The sequence below is a fragment of the Oryzias melastigma genome, linkage group LG23, assembly GCF_002922805.2.
Source record: "Oryzias melastigma strain HK-1 linkage group LG23, ASM292280v2, whole genome shotgun sequence".
Taxonomy (NCBI): Eukaryota; Metazoa; Chordata; class Actinopteri; order Beloniformes; family Adrianichthyidae; genus Oryzias; species Oryzias melastigma.
In genome coordinates this window covers 18,266,212-18,290,989 of record NC_050534.1, presented here as the reverse complement: position 1 = coordinate 18,290,989, position 24,778 = coordinate 18,266,212, and the positions used below count along the sequence as shown (strand labels likewise).

General features: G+C 41.2%; 2 protein-coding genes across 3 annotated transcripts in view; one reads left to right on the top strand and one right to left on the bottom strand.

The window, feature by feature from the left end:
* LOC112153135 (liprin-beta-1) overlaps nt 1–18,154 on the top strand; it is a 138,934-nt gene extending 120,780 nt beyond the window's left edge. For both annotated transcript variants that reach the window (XM_024283097.2, XM_024283087.2), the window contains 24 exons: nt 1,745–1,824; nt 3,395–3,639; nt 6,925–7,005; nt 7,136–7,249; nt 7,882–7,992; nt 8,892–8,984; nt 10,601–10,688; nt 11,551–11,612; nt 11,678–11,744; nt 11,812–11,930; nt 12,070–12,140; nt 13,587–13,623; nt 13,693–13,837; nt 13,932–14,058; nt 14,132–14,254; nt 15,343–15,490; nt 15,572–15,683; nt 15,748–15,836; nt 15,903–16,025; nt 17,146–17,271; nt 17,341–17,529; nt 17,598–17,756; nt 17,822–17,887; nt 17,950–18,154. In XM_024283097.2, the coding sequence (XP_024138865.1) occupies nt 1,761–1,824; nt 3,395–3,639; nt 6,925–7,005; nt 7,136–7,249; nt 7,882–7,992; nt 8,892–8,984; nt 10,601–10,688; nt 11,551–11,612; nt 11,678–11,744; nt 11,812–11,930; nt 12,070–12,140; nt 13,587–13,623; nt 13,693–13,837; nt 13,932–14,058; nt 14,132–14,254; nt 15,343–15,490; nt 15,572–15,683; nt 15,748–15,836; nt 15,903–16,025; nt 17,146–17,271; nt 17,341–17,529; nt 17,598–17,756; nt 17,822–17,887; nt 17,950–18,039 (2,649 nt within the window). In that variant the 5' untranslated portion in view covers nt 1,745–1,760 and the 3' untranslated portion in view covers nt 18,040–18,154. The remainder of the gene's footprint in view (nt 1–1,744; nt 1,825–3,394; nt 3,640–6,924; nt 7,006–7,135; nt 7,250–7,881; nt 7,993–8,891; nt 8,985–10,600; nt 10,689–11,550; nt 11,613–11,677; nt 11,745–11,811; nt 11,931–12,069; nt 12,141–13,586; nt 13,624–13,692; nt 13,838–13,931; nt 14,059–14,131; nt 14,255–15,342; nt 15,491–15,571; nt 15,684–15,747; nt 15,837–15,902; nt 16,026–17,145; nt 17,272–17,340; nt 17,530–17,597; nt 17,757–17,821; nt 17,888–17,949) is intronic.
* Nucleotide 18,155: 1 nt separating this feature from the next.
* On the bottom strand, nt 18,156–23,642 carry LOC112153184 (NADH-cytochrome b5 reductase 3). The gene is made up of 9 exons (XM_024283166.2): nt 23,506–23,642; nt 23,130–23,255; nt 22,992–23,064; nt 22,817–22,923; nt 22,623–22,752; nt 22,471–22,554; nt 20,395–20,480; nt 20,215–20,314; nt 18,156–18,512 (listed from the first exon to the last, which is right to left on the bottom strand). Exons 1-9 carry the CDS (start codon nt 23,524–23,526, stop codon nt 18,340–18,342), a joined length of 900 nt encoding a protein of 299 aa, XP_024138934.1. The 5' UTR covers nt 23,527–23,642; the 3' UTR covers nt 18,156–18,339.
* Nucleotides 23,643–24,778: the final 1,136 nt, after the last annotated feature.

The following is a 24,778-nucleotide window of genomic DNA, read 5'->3' as shown; positions in this document are numbered from 1 at the left end:
AATGTACTTTTTAAAAATATTTTCCAGGGCTTTGTGTTCTGCATCCTGATTGGCTCCTAATATTATCAATCTAATATGTGATGTGTTCTTTGTACAGAATCTGTTCAGTTTGCCGCATTTTTTTTACACAAATCTTCAACCATGAGGTTTTGGACTTTGAGTGTTTAACCAAGACAGAAACATATCCGTCTAATATAAGTTTATAAAGTCTGTAGTGAGAAGTTTTTCAACCTTTAAACATCTATGGTCCTACTTGGCAGATATGATCTATTGTGGGTTATTTTGGAATACGACTCCTACCATAAACGAGGGAACACTGTATATGAGAACTGGACAGACTGAGTGTGACGTCATCCATAGAAGTGGACGTACTCATGACTCCAACCAATGCAGTCAATTCAGTCGCCATTTTTTTGTGATACAGACAACGGCATGTTGAAGTCAAATAAGCAGTCATTGGTCTAAGCCCAAATATGAATTCTTCCCCCACTACGGCTTCTCCCTTCCTCTCCAGTTGTAGGTGATGTCCCAAATAAATTTTTAAGGAGGAATGGTAGGGACTAGCTTGGAGCTAGTTATGCCTCCGCTAGTAGAGTGATCTGGGTCACACGTGGGGAGAGGAGAGACCTATTTCTTCACCTGTTTCATGATAAGCGACAACTTAAGTTTTCCATATCACTCCCTTTAGACTTTCCTGTTCTCCTTTAAGGGTGGAGAAAAGTCATATGAGATCAATTTTGATTCTGCCTTAATCAACTTTCTATGACAACCACTCTGGCCAATCGAAAGTGAGATTGTTGGAAGTCCACACCCTTACTACTGGAAAGCAGGCTACACGAAATCTGTCAGACGTTTCCAACGTTGGATGTAGGGGACCAGCAAGCACCACAAGTTGTTTATTGAGACGTTTGATTGGTCAGTTTATAACTTGAATACAAAAAAATTATAAAAATAAAAAAATACTATTTCAGACACCCCTACCCCCCCTAATGCCCCAACAATTTGAGGTGTGGGGAGAAGCCGTAGGGGAAGAATACAGATTTGACCAAAAAATGGAGGAGAATCTGATAGTTCTACTCTAGAACTTCCTGATAGTTTTTTTTTCTTCTTCCATCGAGACAATAATAAAAAGATTGTATAATTTTATTCTTATTTTTACCTTTTATTCCTGGGACATCAAGTCGTCAAACTGGGCCACAAAAAAACAGAAGTACTGCTGAAAGCTGCCATCATTCAAATGCAGCTCCTGAACGATCTAATGAACCCAGACATGGAGACGAGATTACAAACTCCTTTGTAGAACTCTTCCAAATAAATAAACCTGATCTCTCAACATCGTCCGTGTCTTTCGAGTGTTGCAAATGAACTATACTGTCGATGCTTCAATGTAGCAATGCGAATAAAACCTTTTAGCAGTAGCTCCTCCCACTACGCATTTTTGTCTAGCAGCAAGTTTGACGTGTAAATTGTGTTTGTGTGAATGCAGCTTCATAGCTGTGTATTTCCCTGTAGAAGTCTATGGGGTTTTGGCTCTTTGGAGCCAGAAGGTACTTCCTGTTTGAAACGCCAGGGGGGCGGAGTCTCTCTGTCTGGTTTTTGTATACAGTCAGGGATATCATTTGAAGGTCTTTTTCCTAAACTAACAAGCCAACAAAAACCTACAGACATAAGAGATGTTTATAATAAAGAAACAAACACAAAAATTTGTATTTGAACATCTTGGAAATGTCTTTCCCGCTTTCAGAGTCTTGGAGTGCGAGATGATGTCTGACGCCAGCGAGATGTTGGCGGCGGCCTTGGAGCAAATGGATGGGATCATAGCAGGTAATGACTCCAGCTCTCGGCCTGCGAGGACAGCTTGTGTTTAAGTGGGCATAGCAAACCATGGGGTCTGGCCACATCTGGGAGGTATTAAGCTGCATGCTGGGAGTTCTGCGTCCCGTGGGCTGAGACGTTTTGTCAGCCCCTCTCCCTCTTAGACTTTCCTGTTCTCTTTTAGGATAAACAAAGGTTCTGCAGAAAAGCTGCAGCTGCTAAATCACTGCCTTTGCTTCAGGAAAGATAAAAGTTTCCATTGAAGGAAACAGAAGGAGGTTTAAGCTCCTGAGTTTGTAGGATCTTTTGGCTGCTCCCTGCATGCATGTGCATCTGCAGGACGAGCAGACCAGACTTCAGCTCAAGAGTCCCCACTTTTCCACCCCTGTATGTAATTATAGCACTGACCTTTTCCAATAGGAAAGAGGCAGATGATCACATGACACTTGCCGCCCTCCCCCTCGCCGTTTTCCCCCACATTTCCGCAGGAGCCGCAGCCATCATCAAGCTCTGCTCCCTGGCTGCTGTCGGGAAGCTATTTATTTACGTTTATGAGTTAGTGTGAGACGTTTTTAATTGTGACATTTCGGACAGATATTATGGAGGAAACTCACATTTTTCACAATAAAAGCATCTTACCCAGTCCAGGTTATATTATAAGTAGTGCTGCCACAAACGGTTATTTTAATAGTCGACTAATCGGGCCATGGCCAAACTATACAGTATGTATTTATATATGTATTACCTGCAATAATGCTAGTGTGAATGCTGTAAGCTGAATTTGGTCGCTAAAGATGCTAGTGCTGACAGCTGAAGATGCTGAAATTGATGGTTAAAAATGCTGAAGTTAATTGCTAAAAACCCTGAAGCTGATAGCCAGCTTAAATATGAAATGCCAAATTAGCCTAAAAAACAGAAAAAAAGTTAGCATGCAACTGAAATATTAGCTAAACTCCATAATAGCTTAAAAAACGTATTAAATGCCAAAATAGTCCAAAAAGCTAACATAATGCCATTAAACTTTCAACTTTATTACACTCTGACTCCATATAATAAAAAGTAACAATTAATCAAGTATTAAATTAGTCGTCAATTAGTCGACTAATCGTAGTCTCACTCCGATCATCTTTTGATCTATTTTCAAAGCTTTCCCCGTGTTCTTTTATTGTTATTTTATTTTTATTTAAAAAATCCAAAAAAAAAAAAAAAACGTTTTTTAAGACGTAACGAAAATCCACATGAGTTGTGGGTGGGACTGTTGATGTGGAAGTAAGCCTCTGCTTATTTCCCATGATCCTTTTGTTAACACTCTCTTGCTGAGCTTACAGCCCCTCACAACCACAACTTAATATTAGCAACAAAAATGCTGATCAGTATTGCAGCTCTCCAGCTAATCGTTCATCTGCCCAGAAACACTTTATTTATAGTTTTTAGTTTCCTTTTTCTCAGAAATGAAACTTATTGATAAAAGCTTTACACCACAGTCTGACATTCAGTTTGTGGATTAAATCCTTTTCATTCTTGGGTTCTCGTATTAAAGCTCCGTGACGATTGACATGAATCTGGACGTTCTCTTCAGGCTCCAAGGCCATCGATTACTCCAACGGGCTGTTCGACTGCCAGTCGCCCACGTCGCCTTTCCTGGGCGGCCTTCGGGTTCTGCACCTACTGGAGGACCTGCGGGCTGCGCTGGAGCTCATGGACAACGAGGAGAGAGACAACCTGCGCTGCCAGATCCCCGACTCCACGGCAGAGGGGCTGGCAGAGTGGCTGCACGGCCGAACGGGGAAGGAGTCGTCGGTGGAGGGCATCATGGCTGTGAAGGTCAGTCGGAGCGTTTCTCCTGATTCCTCCTCTGACTGTGAGTCATCTCCCTGATTGAGTTGATATTTTTGCCTTCAGACATTTTATATTTTATAAATAAAATGACAACAATCTCAAGTCAGTGAATGAATGCGTCAAATTGAGCTCATTTTTGAAAATGTTTTGTTGCTTTAAGTGCGTTTATTTCCAAACAGCATCAGATTCATAAGAAAATAATTGTTCTTTTTCTATCCTGGACAGTTTAGGACTAATCTTATTTCTATCTTCACTTCTTGATTTTGATAACTTTTTATCTTTTTTTCTGGTGGTAAACTGTTATGACTTTATGTGAGTGATGGTTTCTGTTGGAGCGCTGCTGGGAGACGTTTCCATCAGAGTCAGGCTGCTCCAAATATGTAGAGCTTTTTAAAATTTATATCACAAATGGAAATAACATTTTGTAGAAGAAGTACTCCAAGTATGTAGTGTCATATGAGTGAAACATGAAATGTTAATCGAGTATTTGGACTGTAATAGAAATGAAACTTTCAGCCTTGATTCACCGTCAGATTGCACTAATTTCTGCTTGGATTCAGTTACAATCTACAGCTGAGTCTAAACCAGGGGTCTCAAGCTCAAATCAGCCGGGGGCCGCTGGAGACAGAATCTAGTTGAGGCCGGGCCGCATCAGGATTTTCACAAGAAAATCGCTGAGAAAACATTCTAGTGTTCTCAAATATCTTTATTTTTAACACAAAATAATGAATAAATGATGAACGACGTGTATAGATCTTTGTCCGTGTTGATTTATAAATATAAAAAAATAAGGGTAGTTAATGTTTGTTTCTGAAATAGTTTATATTGAAGATTAAATTCAAGATATATTGCTAGGGGGTAGAATTGATAAAGTTTTTTAAACTTTTTCCTACTCCATTTCATTGAGGTGTAATGTTTTTATAAAGAATTTTCTGTTGTTGTTTTCTTGTTTTTTACAATGTACATTAAAAGATGAATAAAAAAAACAAATAAATTAGTAATAAATAAATAAAATAATAACAATGACCAAACAACAGATACAGACAACTGAAGAAACCACACATTGACTGACTAGAGAAAACTAATTATTTTTGTTCAGTTTCAAATGTCTGTATTAACAGATCCTCCTTCAGAGTTAGAGAAGCCCTGGTAACAAGAAAATCTTTGAAGGATTTCATTTTATTTAGATTTTTGTAGAACTCCTCACAATAAATAAATCTGACCTACAGTGGTGGACAAAAGTGTTGGTACCCCTCAGTTAAAGAAGGACAAACCTACAATTCTCACTGGAATCACTTGAAACTTACAAAAGTAACAATAAATAAATAAAAATTGAAAATTAAACAATCAAAATCAGCCATCACTTTTGAATTGTTGATTAACATCATTATTTAAAAATGAAACAGGCCTGGACAAAAATGATGGTACCTCAATAAAAGATTGAAAACTATCTGACCAGAGTGACATGATTAACTCAGGTGTGTCCTTTAATTCACATCACAGGTGTTTTATTTATTGTTACTTTTGTAAGTTTTGAGTGATTTCAGTGAGAATTGTTGGTTTGTCCTCCTTTAACGGAGGGGTATGAACACTTTTGTCCACGTCTGTATGTTTCTTCCATTCATTGGAGGTGTGGGGTGCTCGTGCGCGTGGCGGTTGCATCAGCACGCATTCGGGGGGGGGGGATTCTATTCAAACGCGCGTAGCAGAATATCAGACTTCTATCGCGTTTACATGGACTGGAATGCGCGCCGACACAGTCGGTGTGTGAACCTTAAAAGTCAGAGACACGCGCGCGCACGTGCGAGCCAAGCTCAGGATCTCATGTCTGACAGGCGGGTGCCGCTGATCGCCGCGCGGGGCGGGCTTACAGGTTTGATGATCGGAGCTTGAGGAGTTCTGGTTAGGAACAGTCAGCACGTCAAAAAACGTGTTCCTCGACATCACATATGTCTCTCATTCATTCTGAGAGAGACATCCACAGACGAAGCTGGTAGCCCCTTCGACACGCGGCGACAGAAACACATTTTTTGACGAGCCGCGAGCAGCAAATTCCCCGCGCGGGGTCCTGCAAATCGCGCTTGGTGCTTCATGGCTCCTCCTCCGCCCAGCTGACTGGAGGAAGGAATGAATAATAGACAGAGGCACTGGACAGACCGCCGATGTCCCGCCTCCAGAGTCATATACCTCACTGTGATTGGTTCATTCAGCTCTGCACATAACAACTGTCATTCATATCAGCCTTGCGGGCCGCACTAACAGTAATCTTTCATATGAAGACGGGGGCCGTAAATTATCATCGTGCGGGCCGCAAATGGCCCGCGGGCCGCGAGTTTGAGACCCCTGTTCTAAAGAGATTCCAAAAAACTGCATTTTTCTTGTTTTCTATTAGGAATCTGCTATGTTTTTTCAAAGATGTTTCAATATTTTTCTCAGACCAAACATCACGGACATTAAAAAAATTGCTTTTAAAGTAAAAATATTGGCATCAAATTGTACAATAATATAAACTACAAGTTTATTTCAAAAACATAAAAAAGCAAAGAAGTAGCCCCTAAAGATGCTGTTTTACAGCATTTCGAAGTATTTATTATTATTTTTTAAACAATCTAGACAACTTCTGCAGATGTTTACTACAATTTTTGGGTAACCAATCAGGGACGAGGCTGAAGACGGAGGCGTGGCTATCTCAGAGACGAAAATAACCAGTTCAAGTAAAAACGATACCGATGTGTGTAAAAATAGAATATCGTCGCCGATACTGATACTGATATCTGTATCGTTCGACTGTTTTCTATCACAAACTAGTTTGTCTCAAGTTTGTTATTGGATTTCTGATTCAACGAAGTTTAAATTAAAATCTTTTTTTTCATATTTTTACTTTAAAACAACTGTTTTTGGTCATAAAAACTTATTTTCATTCAAATTGTGATTTTTAAACTAAGATTAAACTTGATTAACATTTCAATTACCTGAAAAGCTGTTTTTTTAGCCTAAAATGAGAATAATTTAGAGAGTAAAAAAGTTGAATTCTTTAATCAATATTTCAGAATTGATTTAATTAATTGTCATCTTTTTTTAAATCTGTTTTAGAGGATAAGAAAAAAATGTTTTTATTAGAACAATAAAAAATAGTTAAACTGAGGAGAAACTGTTTCCCTCCAGTCTCTTCATTTCTGAGCTCAGACAGACTGACGGATCGAAGGCCTTCCTCCTCCCCCCCAGACGAACGCTGCGGCTCATCCAGCTTTCCCGGTTTTGTCGTTTCAGTCGAACGTCCACAGCTCAGACGGCGTTTACCAAGAGCGCCTGTCACGCCTGGAGAGCGACAAAGAGTGTCTCATTCTTCAGGTTGGAGAGCAAACGTCTTCTTGTTCTTCAGGAAACAGTTCAAGCAGATGATAAAGAAATTGAGCTTAAAACGTGTCCATCCATCATCTGTGAATAAAATCATTGAGATCTTGATCCGATGGTTCTGCAGGTCAGCGTTCTCACAGATCAGGTGGAGGTTCAGGGGGAGAAGATCCGAGATCTGGACAACAGTCTGGACCAACACCAGGAGAAGCTCAATGCTGCTGAGGAGCTTCTGCAACAGGTACGGAAAAACTCCACCTGCTCCTCCTGAATCTGGATCCAGGTGTGCAGCTCAGACTCCTTCAGGGATTTAACAGATCCTGGATCATCTGTGATCCCAGATGAGAGAAGAATTGTATGTTCTCTCAGTTTTTGGAGGTTTGGTCTCCAGACGTGTAAATGTAACCAGAAACTACAAGATTTTACATTTTTACGTTCAAAGATGCGTGAGGGTGTATTTATGCTTTGAAGTACTTTATATGTTTTAAAGCTAATTTAAGTAATTTTAGTAATCTTTTAGTAATCTTCTCCTTTTTCCTTGTTTTTTTTTAACTTTTGCTGATCTGAAAAATGATCTGAATCATGACGTTAAAACAGTGACCTGATCTGAACGGTGAGTTTTGTGATCCTGGTCAAAGTTCAGCTGCTTTAACTATCGATACGTGTTCAATTGCTGCATTTATTTTGTCCATAGAGCCTGAAAACACTTAAAAACTGCTGTTCAAACCCACATTTATACTTTTTTTAATTAAAAGTGACCGCTTGAACCCAAACTAACGTAGACTTTTCCATTTTGAAAATGGCCGCTCTTTATGTCCGTTTCTGACTCTGGAGTGAAGTTTAACTTCCATAAATGTTCCCGTTTCTCTGCAGGAGCTGCTGAACAGAACGACTCTGGAGACCCAGAAGCTGGAGCTCATGACGGAGGTGTCCAGCCTGAAGCTGAAGCTGACCGCTTTGGAGAGGGACCACAGAGGCAGTGAGGTACCCCCCCCTGAACAGAGCGGACGGTCGTGTGTGACTGCACTCTTGGCAGCTTCTCGGTTTTTGTTTTGGAGTCTCAGAGGTCCGACTCTGACCCGTCTCAGGCTGAGCTCCTCTCAGGGTTCCAGAAGAACCGGTTTGTGTGCCCCAGCAGCTGTTTCCTGCCAGACCCCCCCCCACCCAAACCTCCCGTCTCCAGTGGAGGTTGGAGTTTCCAGGGAGGAGACGGACTCAACGTGGGATTGACTTCAGAAAGAACCGGAGGAGTCCTGAAGCTTAAGCTCTGGGACGTCCTGCATTCCTTAAACTGATTGGAGGCAGATTGAAAACTAATCTCTTTCCCACAAGAAAAGTTAGTCAACAAATTCTTTGCAGATCAGAGATTTTGATGACAAAGTGTGAAAATGACAGATGAATGTGTTTACTGTTAGGATCATCAGATGACTCCCATCAAACACTTAAAAATAATAAAATAATGTCTCATGACTCCTTATCGTCTGGTTAGCTGCTTCCAATTAGTTATCTTCTGGAAATAGTCCCCCCCCTTCAGTCTGATAGGTGTTTAATGGTCATTTCAGACTTAAATTGAGGTTCTAGTTCATCTCCTCATGTTAGGAGCTGATTGGTTATTTTATAACTTCAATAACTTGGAATAAAGACAAAAATAGAATTAGCAAGAAGATCTCTCTGAGATTTTGGTTTCTTGGTCTCTCAGTCCAGTCTTCTAATACAGTCAGTAGTCAGCATCTTTTCCAGATGACAGACGTGGGATCAGATCGTGTTCTGGGTGGGCTTTAGAAATCGTTGGCCGTCCTCTGTTGTGGGTCGGCGATGACTCACCGACGGCTTCGGCGGGAATTCTCTGCTCACTTTGATCCGAGGTCACTTCCCCTCCCCAGGGTTTGTTCCAGGAAGTGACGGAGCTGCGCTTCAGGCTGACGGACGTGGAGAATGAGAGACTGCAGTGTGAGAGGAAACTGAAGAACTTTCAAGTGAGTGTTGATGTGATGAAGTTAGTCCACATGTTGTCTGAGAATAGCTGTTTAGATATTAACTATCACAAAAAAACACACATTTGTGTGACTTCAGACATTAAAAGGATTCTGAGTTCAAAAGTTTTTAAAATTGAAGTAGAAGGTTTGAGGACCAGGAGATCTTCTTAGGTTAACGGTTCCTGGTCACGCCAGGATGTGTTTGTGTGAGAGCAGAAAAAAACACAGATAAATCTGCATTTTAAATTGACCAGTGCAAACTGTTTGTTTATTTTATATGTGAGTCAATTCTAATGTGAAAGAATCTGGTAAGTTTGTGGATGATCTGCTGGATGCTCACATTGCTAGTGTGATCAACTGTCAAATTTTCTCTTTTTTTTCACATTTTTGCTATAATTTTGATATTTGTTATTTTTTCTGTTTTTCTATAATTTATTTTAATTTTTGCAATATTTTTTTTCTAAATTTTGCCAAATTTTTTTCAGATTTTTGCTACATTTAGATTTTTGCTCAAATGTTTTCAAATTTTTGCTATAATTTAGTTTGATTTTTGCAACATTTTTTGAAATTTTTGCTCTTTTTTCTGTTTTTGCTGTTTTTTTGCAATTGTCTTTACTAGTTTTTGCTATAATGTATCTGATTTTTGCTATCTCTCTAATTTTTGCATTATTTTTTATTTTTTACTACATTTATTTCAATTTTAAAATATTTTTCCCTACAATTTTTCCTAAATTTTGCTACAATCTCTTCTGACTTCTGCTATGTTTTCACATTTTTGCTATATTTTATTTTGATTTTTGCAACAAAAAAATTCTAATTTTTTCTCTTTATTTTGTTTTATAGTCAATTGTCTTTACTAGTTTTTGCCATAATGTAACTGATTTTTGCTATCTAATTTTTGCATTATTATTTTCTATTTTTTGCTATATTTATTTAGATTTTTGCAATATTTTATTCTTAATTTCTGCAATATTTTTTTCTAAATTTTGCTATAATTATTTTCTGATTTTCACTATAATTTCTTCTGACTTCTGCTATGTTTTCTAATTTTTGCTATAATTTATTTTGATTTTTGCAATATTTATTTTTGCCCTTTGTATTTTTGCAATAGTCTTTACTAGTTTCTGCTACAATGTATCTGATATTTGCTCTCTCTCTCATTTTAGCATTATTTTTTTCTATTTTTTGCTACATATATATTTTGCTATAATTTCAGTATATTTTTTTCAGATTTAGCTATAAAAAGGCTGGAGGTCTGTCATAAAAGTTCATAAAGCCACTTTTTTTTGCTGTATTTTGATCTTTTCTGCTCCATAATATAAGAATCCATTTACATAATTAAAATGAGGCTATTCATTTCATTCATTAAAAATAGATTTATTAGCTCCAGGTTGTGATTAATCAGACAAAACAAATGAGTTGTGTGACAGCATTAGTGTCTCCCACTACAATAGTTTCACTGAAATGTGTTTTAGTTTTAGAAATTCAGTAAAAGGTTCTAGAAACGTTCAGGAAAACCATGTGAACTGTTAATCTCCTAAATCTGAGTGTGAGGATGATCTCAGATGTTCTGATCTGCTGTGGAGCTTCACCCAGACTCTTCTTTCTGCTTGCAGGAGGAGGTGCAGCTCCTGCAGGAGCAGCTGGAGGAGCAGAGGAGACTGGAGGGGGAGACTGGCATCGCCACCGAGGGGGAGGAACGAGGTGGGAGGATTACAGCATTATTGTTTTTGAGGGTTCATGTGGATCACAGAAACACTTTCTGTTGCTGCCCCGCCCCCAGCAGAAGGAGGAGGAGCCTCAGTTCCAGCTAATTTTCACATCCTGCAGTAGTTCTTTCTTAAACGTTCACCCCGATACTCGCCTGCAGTACCACTAAACTCCATTTCTAGAATTTTACTATAAGAATTACCTTTAGTACCTTCTGCAAATACAAGTGATTTTGATCTCTGTACTCCTCGAATCCATATCTCACGCTGAATGAAACGATACGACATACGAGACGAACACATTAGGAATGTCAACAAAAAACCTTTGTTGCCAAGGAAATTAAAAAAATACTTTTACTGATTCTATTAAAAATTACATAGATCTGTTCGTAACCCCCAGGCGACCAAAAAATAAAATGGTTGCTATGGAGATAAAACAAATGAAAGCTGCCATTTTGAAAAAAGTAGGCGGGCCATAGAACTTCACTTATGGTTTGAATTTTTCTGCTTTTATTTGTCCACCCTGAACATAAACATGTAATGAAATAGATTTTCTTTTAAAGTTAGATCCATTAGGTTTTTTTTTTCGTCTTGCAGAAGTTTTCATCAGAAATCTGACGTGTGTTCATTAAAATGCTGTTAGCAGCTCAGACTTTGACGGCTCTGTTTTCGTCACATAATCAGTATCTCATGAGGTTTTGTTGTTGACTGCGTGGGTCTTTGAGCGCTTCCAGTTGTGCGAGACGCTTTGGTGATGAATGAGTGGATTTTTGTGGGGAGCCCTGCAGACGGCTCATCCCGTCCCAGCGGCTCCATTAATCCCATCGGCTCCTGAAGATCAACTTTCTTCTTTTCAGATGCTGAGATGTTGAGGATGAGGAGGGCGCTGCAGGCGCTGACGTCAGAGAACGACAAGAAGGTAAAGAGTGGCGTGAGAGCTGCCTCATCTCGTCAGCTGGCTAAAACCTGAGTGTTTCTCCACAGGAAAGACGGATCCACGAGCTGGAGGAGTCGCTCTCCAAATGCACGAACGCTCAGGAACCGCTCAAAGGTTAGAAGAAGGTCGTCTGGAGGTCTCATGTCTGCTTTTCTTCTGACGTCCACATCCCGTCCTCCAGAGAAGCAGAGGGAGCACGACTACGAGGACATCCAGGATGACTCCTCCGTCTCTGTATCCATGGAGGTGACTCAGGTCAGCGTGGAGCAGGAGGGGGAGGCAGGAAGGATCTCTGTGGAGGTAAACAGACCTCCTAACTTCAGGAGGAAGCCCAGACTTCCTGTAGAAAAAACCCAATCTGGGCTCTTTTCTGCTGTGAGGTTAATAATCTGGTGCCTGGAAAAGGTCTGAACTAACCAGGTCTTTGTTGTGGTCTCAGTCAGCGCCGTGCATCGCTGTGCTGTCGGAGATGAAGGAGCTGGACCGAGAACGGCAGATGAAAGCTGAGAGGTACAACCTGATGGATTCTCTCTGCTGAGGTCAGAAGGTCACAGCCTGTCATGAAGATGGAACCTGTCCTAAAACGAGCTTCACTGCAGACGGGAGGATGTTGAAAATGAAGAGTTATACTCCGACTATAACTATTAAATTACTAAATTAAAATGATGCAGCTTTTAGCCAAAATCAAAAAGCCTGTTTAGTTTTTAAGATGTTTTTTTTCATCAGCTCATCAAAAACATGATTGTTGGCTCCATTAATCCCATCAAGCCTTTGTTTACACTCTTGTATGCTAGTTTTCTTACAGCCCAAAGCTAACATTAGCGTAGCAACACAACCTAAAATCAGAGCTATCCAGTCGTACAGTTTAATTGAGGAAAATGAAGGCGCAAATAAATCCATTTGTCTGCAGGTGGATGATTCAGACTTTGACCACGCCCATTTCAAAGCTGCATCATTTGTCTGAACATTTTCAAGCATCTGGTTTTCATCTGCTGCTGATTTGAACTAAGAAATACTCAGAAATGCAGTTTTAGTCGTAAATTATTTCACAAAGATCCTCTACTATGAGAAAAATGATACAAGAACATGTCAAAAAACACACAAAAAACTCTATTTTAAAATCGTTCCCAGCGGTCGTTTAATTAAGATTATTTCGTTTTTAGCCAAAATCTAAAGTCCTGTTAAGTTTTTTAAGACATATTTTCTGCATCTCATTAGAAGTACTATTCTGGGGTTGTGGGCGGGGCTGTTGGAGCTAATATCCCATCAAGCCTTTGTTTACACCCCTCTTATGCTAGTTTACAGCTTCTCAAAACCCCAACCTAACATTAGCGTAGCAACACAATGGCGCCTAATATCAGAGCCAGAAACCTGCTCAGTCGAGGAAAATTAAGCCGCTAATAGATCCATTTGTCTGCAGGTGGATGATTCAGACTTTGACCACGCCCATTTCAGAAGCTGCATCATTAGTCTGAACATTTTCAAGCATCCGGTTTTCATCTGCTGCTGATTTTAACTAAGAAATACTCAGAAACACAGTTTTAATAGTAAAATAATTTATATAGCTCTTCTGTTATGAGAAAATGCAACAAGAACATGTTTAAACCACAAAAACGACGATTGTCATCATCTTTTGATCTATTTTAACAGCGTTCCCATTGGTCTTTTCATTGGATTTTAGACAAAATCAATAAACGTGCAGTTTTGATCCAGACGAGGAAAACAAAGACGTTCATGAATCTAATCGTCTACAGGTGAACGCTTTGGAATGAAGGAGTGTATTTTCTTTCATAAATATACATTTTTTTTATAACTGCACTTTTTTCTTCAGCTCCTTGAATAAAGAAATACAATTTTCTTAACAAATGTTCTTCATCGTGATAAAAAATGAAACTTTTTATTGGAGAGGGTCTTTAATTTAATCGTTTTTCTCTGAACTTCTTCTTGTTTCTGCAGCTCGGCGGATGGACGTCAGACGCTCAGCGATCCAGAGGTGAGATGGGGCTCTGCACTGACACCCTGTGGTGAAGTGCTGCTACTACACCCGTCCCTCTGTTTACAGAGTAAAGCTAAAGCGGCTCCGGCTTCTCTTCCCACCAAAACCACCGCCACCGACAGCTTCGGCGGCAGGAGGGCACGCGCCTCGTTCGGCCGCGGCTTCTTCAAGCTGCGAGGCGGAAAGCAGACGGCCAGCGACCCCAACCTCGGTGAGACTGACCTCCAGGTGGAGTTTTGGACGTGGATGGAGGAGGTGGTGGGCGGAGCTTGACAGGTCACTGAGGGAGGTTTGGATGTTCACAGCGGAGCATAAAGGCACGGAGCACCTGGACCTGGCTGGAGTTCCTCCAAAGAGGCCTCACGACGCCCCCCCGCCCTCATCTCCAGAACCCAAGAAGAAGTCCAGAGGCTTCCGGAGGTTTTTTGGCAGGTGAGGAACGCGTTCAGCGTGTCGCCTGGTTGAAGGTCAGAAACCGCTCACGTGGGCCGGTGTTCTCCTGCAGGTTGAAGAGGAGTCACTCCACCTCCTTCAACTCCGAGGAGGAAGACGGAGGCCTGTTCAGGAGGGGCGGAGTCAGAGCCACCGCCGGCCCCCGACTCGGCTGGTCACGGGAACCAAAACACAAGTAGGAGATCCTAAGAGATAAACCTGAGAGCAGAACCTCTCGGGCTGCGTTCACACCGGGCTTGGACATGTGTAGATATACAGTTTGGGCTTCTGAGTCGACGCGTCGCTGCGCTAGTTTCTACATCTGTTTTTGGCTCTGAAGTTGAGTTTTCACAGTGATGTCAGATGAAATGGTGATGTCACCTCTACTGTGTGTAGACCAACAAAAGCGACAACTGAACACAGTTGAACACAATTATACATAAATCATTTCCTCTCTTAGATAATTCACAAATCAAAATACAAATTTGAATAATCCTCCAACATCTGAAGTTCTATTGAAAATAACCTCATGTTATTCACACGTGTTTGAATCGCATTTAAGGCTAAACTTGTTTTAAAAAATATTTTAGGGGATGATTTTAAATCCAGGAATGTTTTGGTACGGCTAATATTTAATGTGCGGCTGTCAGCTTTCAAAATAAAAGTTCAGCATCGAGTGTATTTACGTATTTTAGTCTCTGTTTTCAATAAATTTGATCCTTTTTTACCTTTATTTTCCTGCAGATCAGACAGTTATGAACAAAAGCTAAAAGAAGCAACATTAGAAAATAACACAACAGTAGTTAGTTTTACTTTATTGTAAAACTCTGAAATTGTCTGGTTTTTGTGTTTTTAGTGATTTTGTGAACAACTTCTAACTGGGCAGAAAACATCTTATAGCTAAAGCTAATGCTAGCATAAGTTACCAGAATGAAATCTTAATTAACTTCAGTGAAGCATCTAAAACCTCGTCTAACTTTAACCGGGTGTCAGAGAGGAATGATCAGCAGGATTACAACGTTTGTATTTTGATATATGAACGATCTAAGAGATTAAAATGAATACAATTCATTGGTTATAAGACAATCTATTATTTATCTGAATAGAGCCGTGAAAGACGAAGCCTGAACAAAGATTCACCAGTTTATCAGCTGTTTGACAGCTGTAGGTGGCGTTCATGAGCGAGTATCAGGCAGCGATAGACCTGAGTGAACATCATCCATGAAGGAGCCCGATGTGAATGTAGATCAGTGAAGCTGCGCTGGAATCCTCTGTTCTCCTCAGCTCTGCAGACGCTCCGTTCTCCCGCTGGAGTAAGGAGGAGGTCGTTGCGTGGCTCCAGGATCAGGGTCTGGGTCTGTACGCGGCTCAGGGCCAGACCTGGATCAAATCCGGAACGTTGCTGCAGGCGTCTCAGCATGACCTGGAGAAGGTAGGAGGGTGCAGCAGCAGCAGCTGAACTCTCAGGAGTTGGGAGGAGTCAGGAGGTGACGCTCCGCCTGTTGCTCCTCAGGATCTGGGCGTGAAGCAGCCGCTCCACAGGAAGAAGCTGCAGCTCGCCCTGCAGGCGCTGCTGTCCGGAGAGGAGGACCTGCGGGGCAGACTGGACCACAACTGGGTGACCAGTGAGTGCGGCGCCTCCTCCAGCACGTTCACTTTGACCTCCTCTCTGACGGCGCTTCTCCTCAGGGTGGCTGGACGACATCGGGCTCCCGCAGTACAAGAGCAGCTTCGAGGAGGCGCGAGTGGACGGACGCGTGCTGCACTTCATGACGGTGGTGAGCTCCTGAGGAGCAGGAGGAGACGCTGGAGCGGCCTCCTCCTGCTGACCGCTCTGTTTTCAGGAGGACCTGCTGTCTCTGAAGGTGGGGAGCGTCCTTCATCACCTGAGCATCAAGAGAGCCATCCAGGTCCTCCGCCTGAACTCCTACCAGCCCAGCTGTCTGCGGAGGCGACCTTCAGACGAGGTTTGACGCCCGAACGTCTGACATGAGGCTCTCTGTCTCCATGGAGACGGCTGACCCGGACATGTCGACCGTCTCTCTGCAGCTCCGCTGAACTAAAACTACATAAACTAAGATACCAAACCACAAACTAAAATAACAAAACACAGCAGAGTAAGACTACTGAGGACAAAGAGGAGAAAAGAACAAAAAAGAAAAATAAAATAGCATTTTTTTAAGGATTACTTAATTTTATAAATGTTTGACTGAGGTTCACATAGATAATAAACTGTGTAAAATGTTGAGAGATTTTGGTTTTTCTATTTTTGCTTTTGTTTGTGACAAAATATAGAAATTCTGTAAATGTTTAGTCAGCATTCACACTACAGTGATCCTCCTACATGTTTTTTGACACGTAAAAACTCAATCAAACTTTCAGCGATTTCTTCAATCGGTATCAAAACGTTCAGAACATTCCTGCTTGTATTTTAGGTATTTATTAACTTTATAGTTTTTGAAATATTCAGCAATCTGCTCCAAAGGAAATTAATGAGAAAGTCCTCAAATTTCAGTTTTAAGTAGATTAGCAACAAGCTTTTAAATGTATTCATGTACTGTTGTCATCTTTTAGAGTCATTAAAAAATAAATTGGAGTTTAGCTAATATTTTAGCGACATGCTAACGTTTTTGACCAAGGTTTTTATAAGCTAATTTAGAGTTTAGCTCATATTTAAGCAACTCACTAAATATTTTTTGCAAAATTAGCGTGTATTGGGGAATTTTAAACAATTTTACTACAAAATGTTCAAACACTTGGGTAAACTTCAGCGCTCTTTCATATTTCTTTAACACAATTTACAATAATATTTTGTAAATAGCTTTTGCTTTTTCAGTAAATCCCTGCAGCAATTTAAGTAAATCGGATCACCATTTTTTTTAGCAAAAGGCTTCGGCGACTAGTTTCAGGAAAAAGCATTCACACTAGTAGGTAATGCAGCTTCTCTAGTTCATATTTATTATTAAAAAAAAAAGTCCTAAATGCAGATCCAGATCTCTTAAGACTATGCAGCTCCTTCTAGGTTTTGACCAGTAGAAATCGAGCTCAAATGGTTCTGGTCTAACTGGACCGGCTCTGTGTCTGCAGACCAACATCAGTCCGGCTGAGATCTCCCAGTGGACCAACCACAGAGTGATGGAGTGGCTGCGCTCCGTGGACCTGGCAGAATACGCCCCCAACCTGAGGGGCAGCGGCGTCCACGGCGGGCTGATGGTGAGGAGGACCCCGTCCAGAGGCGATCTGAAGCCGCAGAGCTGACCTCCGTGTTCGTCTTCCTCTCAGGTGCTGGAGCCTCGCTTCAACGTGGAGGCGCTCGCCCTCCTGCTCAACATCCCTCCCGGGAAAACGCTGCTGCGGCGCCACCTGGCCACGCACTTCCACCTGCTGGTCGGCGCCGAGGCGCAGCGGCTCAAACAGGAGTGTCTGGAAAACCCCGACTACCAGGTGCTGACGGCCACCGCCAAGGTGAAGGTACGGAGCGGCCTGCCGCCACCTCACTCTGCTTCACTTCCTGTTTCAAAATAAAAGCATCTCTGCAGCCGAGGCGCCTTTCCTTTGGAGGTTTCGGGACCCTGAGAAAGAAACGCCACGACGACGGCGAGGAGTACGTGTGCCCCATGAACGTGGAGATGCCGAAGAGCAGCAGCTTCCAGAGGAGCGCCCGGATCTACGAGGACGACCTGGAGCGGCTAGAGCAGGTATGGACTCAACCGAACGACCCGACGGCGTCCTCACAGACGACTGACTTCCTGTTTACTGTCAGATGGAAGACTCGGAGGGAACGGTTCGGCAGATCGGAGCGTTCTCTGAAGGAATCAACAACCTGACGGTGAGAACCCTCCAGAACACTCGACTCCGCGGCTCCGTTACTCACGACTCCGTCTGTTTCAGAGCATGCTGAAGGACGAGGAGTTCCTGCAGGAGATCCGGGTCTGTCCAGCAGAGGGCGACAGAGCACAGAACTCCGAGTCCGCCTGCTGAGATCAACACATTCACAGAAACTCCTTTTCCAGGATTTTGTTTGTGGTACGGGAAAACCGAGAGTTCTGTTTTTATTTTTACCGTCTTTTCTAACATTAAATGTTCCTCAGACAAACTCGGAGCAGCGGTTTGGCTTTAATGTTGCAGTGAAACGTTCATACAAACGTGTTAAAGGTACGAAAGCTCTGCTGTGTTTAAGGCACTTCCCTCGTCTTGGTCCTTCCAGCATCATCTTTAAACACCACAAACAAATACAGAAACGGTGCGATTCCCACTAACGTAGTGCTTCTGAGCCGGCCCTCAGAAGGTGAAGCTGCGGCTCTCGGAGTGACCCACTTTGTCCAGGTTTGGGTTGCAGGCGAACTGGATCATGGGAGGGGGGCCGCACATCAAGATGAGGGTGTCGTCTCCGGGAGGGGGGAGGTGCTCCCGGATCATCTCTTCACTGATGAAGCCCTGACTGTACGGCCAGTCTGAAACGAGACAGTTTAGTGCTGACACCTGCTGGTGACACCAGGAACTGCAGCTTCACTCATTCTACAATAAACCTGACTGGGAAATGAAGCAATCATGTAGAATCTGGGTCGTATTAACAGGTCAAAGTTAAAAAACCTAATTTGATAAAATGAGTAAATTCCTTCACTAATTTTGTAAAACGTGAATACTTTACAAAGACAAAAACTCAAATGTTCATAGAATTGAAATATTGATCAAACACAATGCATTGTGGTCTATATTTGCCAATCTAGAGAGCGTCAATTTTGCAGAGACTTCTGGGAAATTTCCAGGCAACTGAATTTTGGAATTGTACACAATAAAATTGTCAAACACCCAGTTTAGTGAAGGAATTCAGACACAACCAACAGCTGCGTTTCCATTAAACCATAATTATGTGAATAAACACAAAACAAGTCATTCAAAGTGGTGATGAGAACAAATGTTTCTTGACTCACTAAAAGGGAGCATTTGTGTGACGTTACTGCAGTGCAGCTCGTCATTGACGGTCTCAGATACGTGAGAATCCTGTTCAGCCGTATTTAACTAGTAAACACGACAGAATCCATTTACGTTTCTGTCACGACTCTCACGTTCATCCTCAAAGGAGATTTCTGCGTCTTATTCAGGCTGCAGAAGTGCGGCTACAGATGAAGCGACGATGAATCCTTGGTTGGTGATTCTACGGAGGAGCTGCATCCGTATGATACGCAGCTTATAAAGAGCTGTGGCGCTGTAGGATCTCTCGTGTGCAGCTTTATAACGAGGAGCAAATTTAATTTGAAAAAGTTTTCCATTGCAGTTTTAAAAAAATTTGCTAAATTTTATAGCTAATGGAAACGCAGCTACTGAATCATGTTTCCACCAAACCCTGGTAACCACATCTATACACTGAAGTCCCTCATTAATTACAGGAGTTGGATTCTAAAAATAACCAGCGACAGGTGAAGTCTGCAGAGATATATTATTTTTAAAATATCTGGAGGTTTTAAGGCTGAAAAACTCATATCTTGTTTAAACATTCAAAGTATCTTCATATCGAAAGATAAGACTAGTATAATAGAATGAAAGATCAAACGTGGCGAACTGAACACATTCTGACTGACAGGGAGCTACAGCCAATCAGGACGCAGAACACAATACACTAAAGGAAAAGTGCTACAAAAACCTGTGAGAACAAAAACATTTCTGTTTGACTTCAGTTTACGCCCTTTGACCTCTCAGAACCATGTGACCAAAAACAAACGAGAAATAAATCTGACTTTTCATCCAAATTACAGAAACTGACGGGTTTGATCAACAGTTGCCAATTTTTTTTTTGTGAAATCTTGATTTATTTTTACAGCATCGTGTTCTGCGTCCTGATTGGCTGTAGAAAACTGTCAATCAATCTCCTCTGTGCGTCACAGAATGTGTCAAACTTACAAAAATCTTCAACTGTGATCAGATTTCTGTTTTCATTCTATAAAGTTGGATTTATTTTCTGATTAAACATTGAGAGTTTAAATGAAAGTGTAGTAAGGAGTTTTGCAAATTTCACCTGTCGTGGATTATTCATTAGAGCATCATTCCTAAGATAAATGAGGGAAGACTATAAGTTTCACAGGAAGAACACAGAGTTTGGACCGTCTCCATCTGCTCCTCACGCTGGAGCTGCAGGTCGTTTCCTCTCACACTCACCCAGAGGCGCTCGGTCGACGGTGAACCACAGCTTGAAGCGGTTCGGATGCTTGACCTGGATCTCCTCCAGCTCCGGTCGCAGCAGGATGTCCTTCTCCGTCTGAACACAGGAGCAGACGATCGTTCAGATCTTCATCTGGACCACGGTGGGTCTGCTGGGATCAGTGATGCGGGTCTCACCTGGTTAGCGAACAGCAGGTGACACACCGTCCCGTCCTGAGGATCCTTCATGATGGCGGTGATGATCTGCAGCATCGGAGTGATTCCTGAAGCAGAGATGGAAGAGAGTTAGTCCATCAGATCAAACACAAAGAGCTGTTTCTGAAGACGGCATCAGAGTAAAATCTTCTGATCAAAGTTCTCTGGATGCAGCAAACAGGAAGCTGCGTTCACAACTTCTCTAATGAACATTTTCTTTTTTTAGGTTTGAAATGAGGGAACTCAAATTCTGGTCTCTAGTTCAGTTTGATTTATAAAAACAGGAGTTCCTGAAGGGAGGGGCAAGAGGAGAAACTAAAGGAAAAAACAAAATGAGGGGCGGAGTCAAGACTGGACCAGAATAGAAACAGGAAGAAGGGGCGGATACAAGTGATGATTGACAGGAGGAAATATCCTGAGGAGTGTAATGAGACTCTACAGAGGAAATGGAACTTTCAGATTTTAATAAAGTTTAACTTAACAACATTAATCAATGTTTTGTCTTTTTTTAAGTTTAAAATCCAACTCTATATTGTTCTAAATGTTCCAGTGGTTTTTTTAGTTATGATGATGCTGTTTTTAGCCTAAGTTGATACTAATTTCCCATCAACCCCACTACCTTATAGCACCTCACAAGCTAACATTAGCGTAGCAAAAAAAAAGTCAAAAGCTATCCTGTAAAACTCATTGGTGAGAGAGGTTGCCATAGAAACTCATGCTTACTAACAACGACTGGCTTCAACATGATGGTGTCTACATCGCAATAAAAATAAATAAAATAATGACGACTGAATTGACTTTATTTAGTTGGAACCAGAAGAAAAACCTTTCCTAAGGATGATGTCGCACTCAGTGGGTCAGGTTCTGACATACTATAATCAGTGATGTGCAGGCAGGTAAGGCTGTGCCTCACCTGCAAAATATAGCTTAAAATCCATAGTAAAATGTATAGTTTTAAAAAAAAAAATTCCAATATTAGTTTTAGATGTTTATTCTGGTTACTTTTTTCTGTGTGGACTTTCAACTTGCTTTGATTAAATAAAAAAATAAAGAAAAAACTAAAAAAAAGAGAGATACGTGAGGCACCCGCAGGCCGTGCTTCCCCTGTGCTGCACACTGTACGGTTTCAGCTGTTCCATCATCATAAAAGACGCTGTATTTTTAATTACGTAATTTTACTATTTTTCCAAACTGATTCCACTGGTGCCAGTCTGTGACTCATTCGGTCTTTTTATCCACAAAAATGTGCTTCAGGAATACACCAGGTAAGGTTGCAGTACGCCTGGCAGAGGGCGCCGGTGATCCCGGATAATGTGACTAAACAATAATAGAATTAGTGGTAGCAAGTCAAGTACCGGCGTCCAGCTATTATATGATATTGTTCAGCATCGTTTTCTAAATGGAGGATTAAACTCAGAAGTTTGTGGAGACTCGTCACTGGCAGCTTTTAAAACTGAAGAAAGAAAAGGAAAACTTCTACAAACAGGTTATTCATGCGACTCTTCAGAAGGAACAGTACACTGACTTCATTTATAAGTAAAAATAAGTCAACAATAACAATTATAGTGGGGTTTTTCACCATGCTACAGTGTATAAACGAAGGAAAAAAGTTGAAATTAAATTTTAAACGACACACTTTAACTTCTTCTATGCGGTTCATATGTTTGTAAATCTGACGACTCACCGTATAATACATTACTAGTACTAGAGAGTAGATCTCCAGCAGTTTGGAGGGTTTTCTTGTTCGCTTAGGAAGTTTGAGCATCACTGATCTAATCAAAGGCTGGTTGGAATGTGGACTTTTGAAACCTTTTACTGTTACTGTGGTAGTAGGGATTTCCCAAAGTATCTTTATGTTTCTCCTTTTTGTTCCTCTGTTCGAACTTTGTGAACTTTAAAGATCTTTTCAAGAATAAAGTGTTTTTATGATCAGATGTTTTTCCACCACAAATTCCAGGAAGACACGAGTTCTGCACATGACTGAGTGACAAAAGAGTCTTTTCATGGAGCAGAACCGAGCCCTGCAGAACCTCTGGGTCAGCTCGGTCCTCGTCTCACCTGTTCCTCCAGCGATCATGCCCACATGTTTGGCCGTCTTCTTCACAGCTGGAGACTTCTTATCAGGCTGGATGTCAAAAACACCTGAAAAGGAAGCGAGCAGAGCTCAGCGACAGCCTCGCCGTCGGATGAATTGTCGTCGTTCTGCTCACCTCTGCCTTTGTAGACCAGGAGTCCACTCGGGCCTCTGAAGTCGATGGTTTCGTTGATCTTCAGGCTCTCCAGGTACTGACTCATCTTCCCTCCTTCTGGGAACTTGGGGTTAATGCCTTTGAAGTAGACCTGCACACACGGAGGCGTGTAAATCCGTGGTCGCGGATCGAACCGGGACCGTGGAGTTCCTCACCTTCACCACCAGGTCCACCGAACCTTTGTCGTCGTCGCTGGACACGGGGGTGTAGGGGCGGACCACCAGCTTCCCATCGATCCTTGCAGACAGGTAGATGTGCTGTCCTGCAGAGGAAAGCGGGCGTGAGTGAAGCTGCAGCTCCAACCGTCTGGATGGAGGAGCTCATACTGACCCACAGGCAGGCCCAGGATGTGGTCCGGAGAGGGCAGCGCGAAGCGGAACCTCCTGGTGTCATGACTCACGATCTGCAACAAACAGTTTTTAAAGAAGCCCCTGAACGCACCAGCTGCGTTCAATGACTCCAACGTACCTCCTTATCTATGAGGCGCAGCGCGTATTTGATGTTGGGGTCTTGCAAGGTGATGGCGGGTCTCCTCTTGGAGAAGAAGAGTCTGAAGATGAAGTTGATGATGCTGTCGAGGCCGCCCCGGATCAGCTGAGTCATGAAAACGGAGCAGTGACTCATCAGTTAGCAAAAGCAGCTGCACGGGAGAGCCGCGCGGGCGCGGTTTCCCTGCAAGTGTTCATGTTTGTTTGGGAAAAATGAGTCACTCATTCCTGTGGGGAGGCCCTCATAGTTCGGTCAGAGAAACATTAGCACGGCAGACTGCATTAGCACGGGTTAGCACGCATGCGCTAGCATGGAGAAAACACGAGTTAAACCGCTTTAAAAGAAGGATACTCACGCCGAAGATGTAGGAGATCATTCTGAGTCCGTTCGAGCTGTTAGAGGACGGAGTTCACCGCGAACTGACGGCGCTGTCAGCGAGGACTGCCCAACTTCCGGTCTAAATCCGGTCAGAAGACTTTCAAAATAAAATCCTTTAATTTTTTTATTTTGAACGATTTTTTCCCCCCCAAAAAACCAAATACTTGTTGTCGCATTCTAAAACTACTTTTACAATATAAATGGTTTCAAGTTTAAAGTGTAAAACGAATATATATACATATATATGTATATGTATATTAAAAACCAAAACGTCACAAAATGCACGTTTCTAATAAATGAAGGCTAAACCTGTTTACATTTAATTAACATTTTTTAATAGACCAACACTAATCTTCAATCTTAAAATATTATTTAAAATTACATTAAAACACTTTGACCATATTTATCATATCAGTAAGGCGTTTCTTTATTTAGAAGGGCTCGCAATTTCAAAACTTCCGCTAACATGCTCGCAGCTACCATACGTCACTTCCGTAAAATGGAATCAGATTTTTCAGAATAAAGTCAAAATACAAAAAATACCGGTCAAACTCATAGACAAACTTCGACTAAAAACTTCCACCATGAAAACAAAAACTATTATCTGGTTAGTAAAAGTGACTAAAATGTCCGACTAGAAGCGTAATACGACCAAAAACATAAATACATCACAATCATCTACTAGATTCACGTCTATAAAGTATAAAACTTACAATGATGAGCTAAAAATACTAATTTTACCACAATTTTATTATTATTTTTTGCTAAACAGCATCAAATTAAATCTATTACATTAAATCTATCATTGAATTGATTAAATTGATATTGCCCTTTTTTTAAGACATTCACATTGTTTTTGATAAATGTAAATTATAAAAACGAAAACTTATACTTAGAGCTAAAATTTCCACATTTTTACAAATACATACTTTTAAATATTTACTTCATAAATACATACTTTTAAATATTTACTTTTGAAGTATACTTTTTTAAAGACTTATTTTGCAAATACATACTTTTAAAATAAAGTATTTAAATACTTACTTTATAAATATATACTTCTATCTAAATATATTTTTAAATACATACCCGTTTAAACATTTCTAAATATATACTTTTACATACAAACTTAATACATACTTTAAAATACTTAGTTTATAAAAATTCTAGGGAAGATATAAAAAGTTGTCAAACCTTACATAAATTAAAAATATTAATCAAATGTAATAAAATTAATAAATATGAAGATA

Coding starts and splice junctions, on each gene's coding strand:
- LOC112153184 (XM_024283166.2), bottom strand. CDS start 23,526: ATGATCTCCTACATCTTCGGC. Junction 23,065..23,129: donor TGCGCCTCATAGATAAGGAG/GTACGTTGGAGT, acceptor TGTTTGTTGCAG/ATCGTGAGTCATGACACCAG. Junction 22,753..22,816: donor CGGTGGACCTGGTGGTGAAG/GTGAGGAACTCC, acceptor CCGTGTGTGCAG/GTCTACTTCAAAGGCATTAA.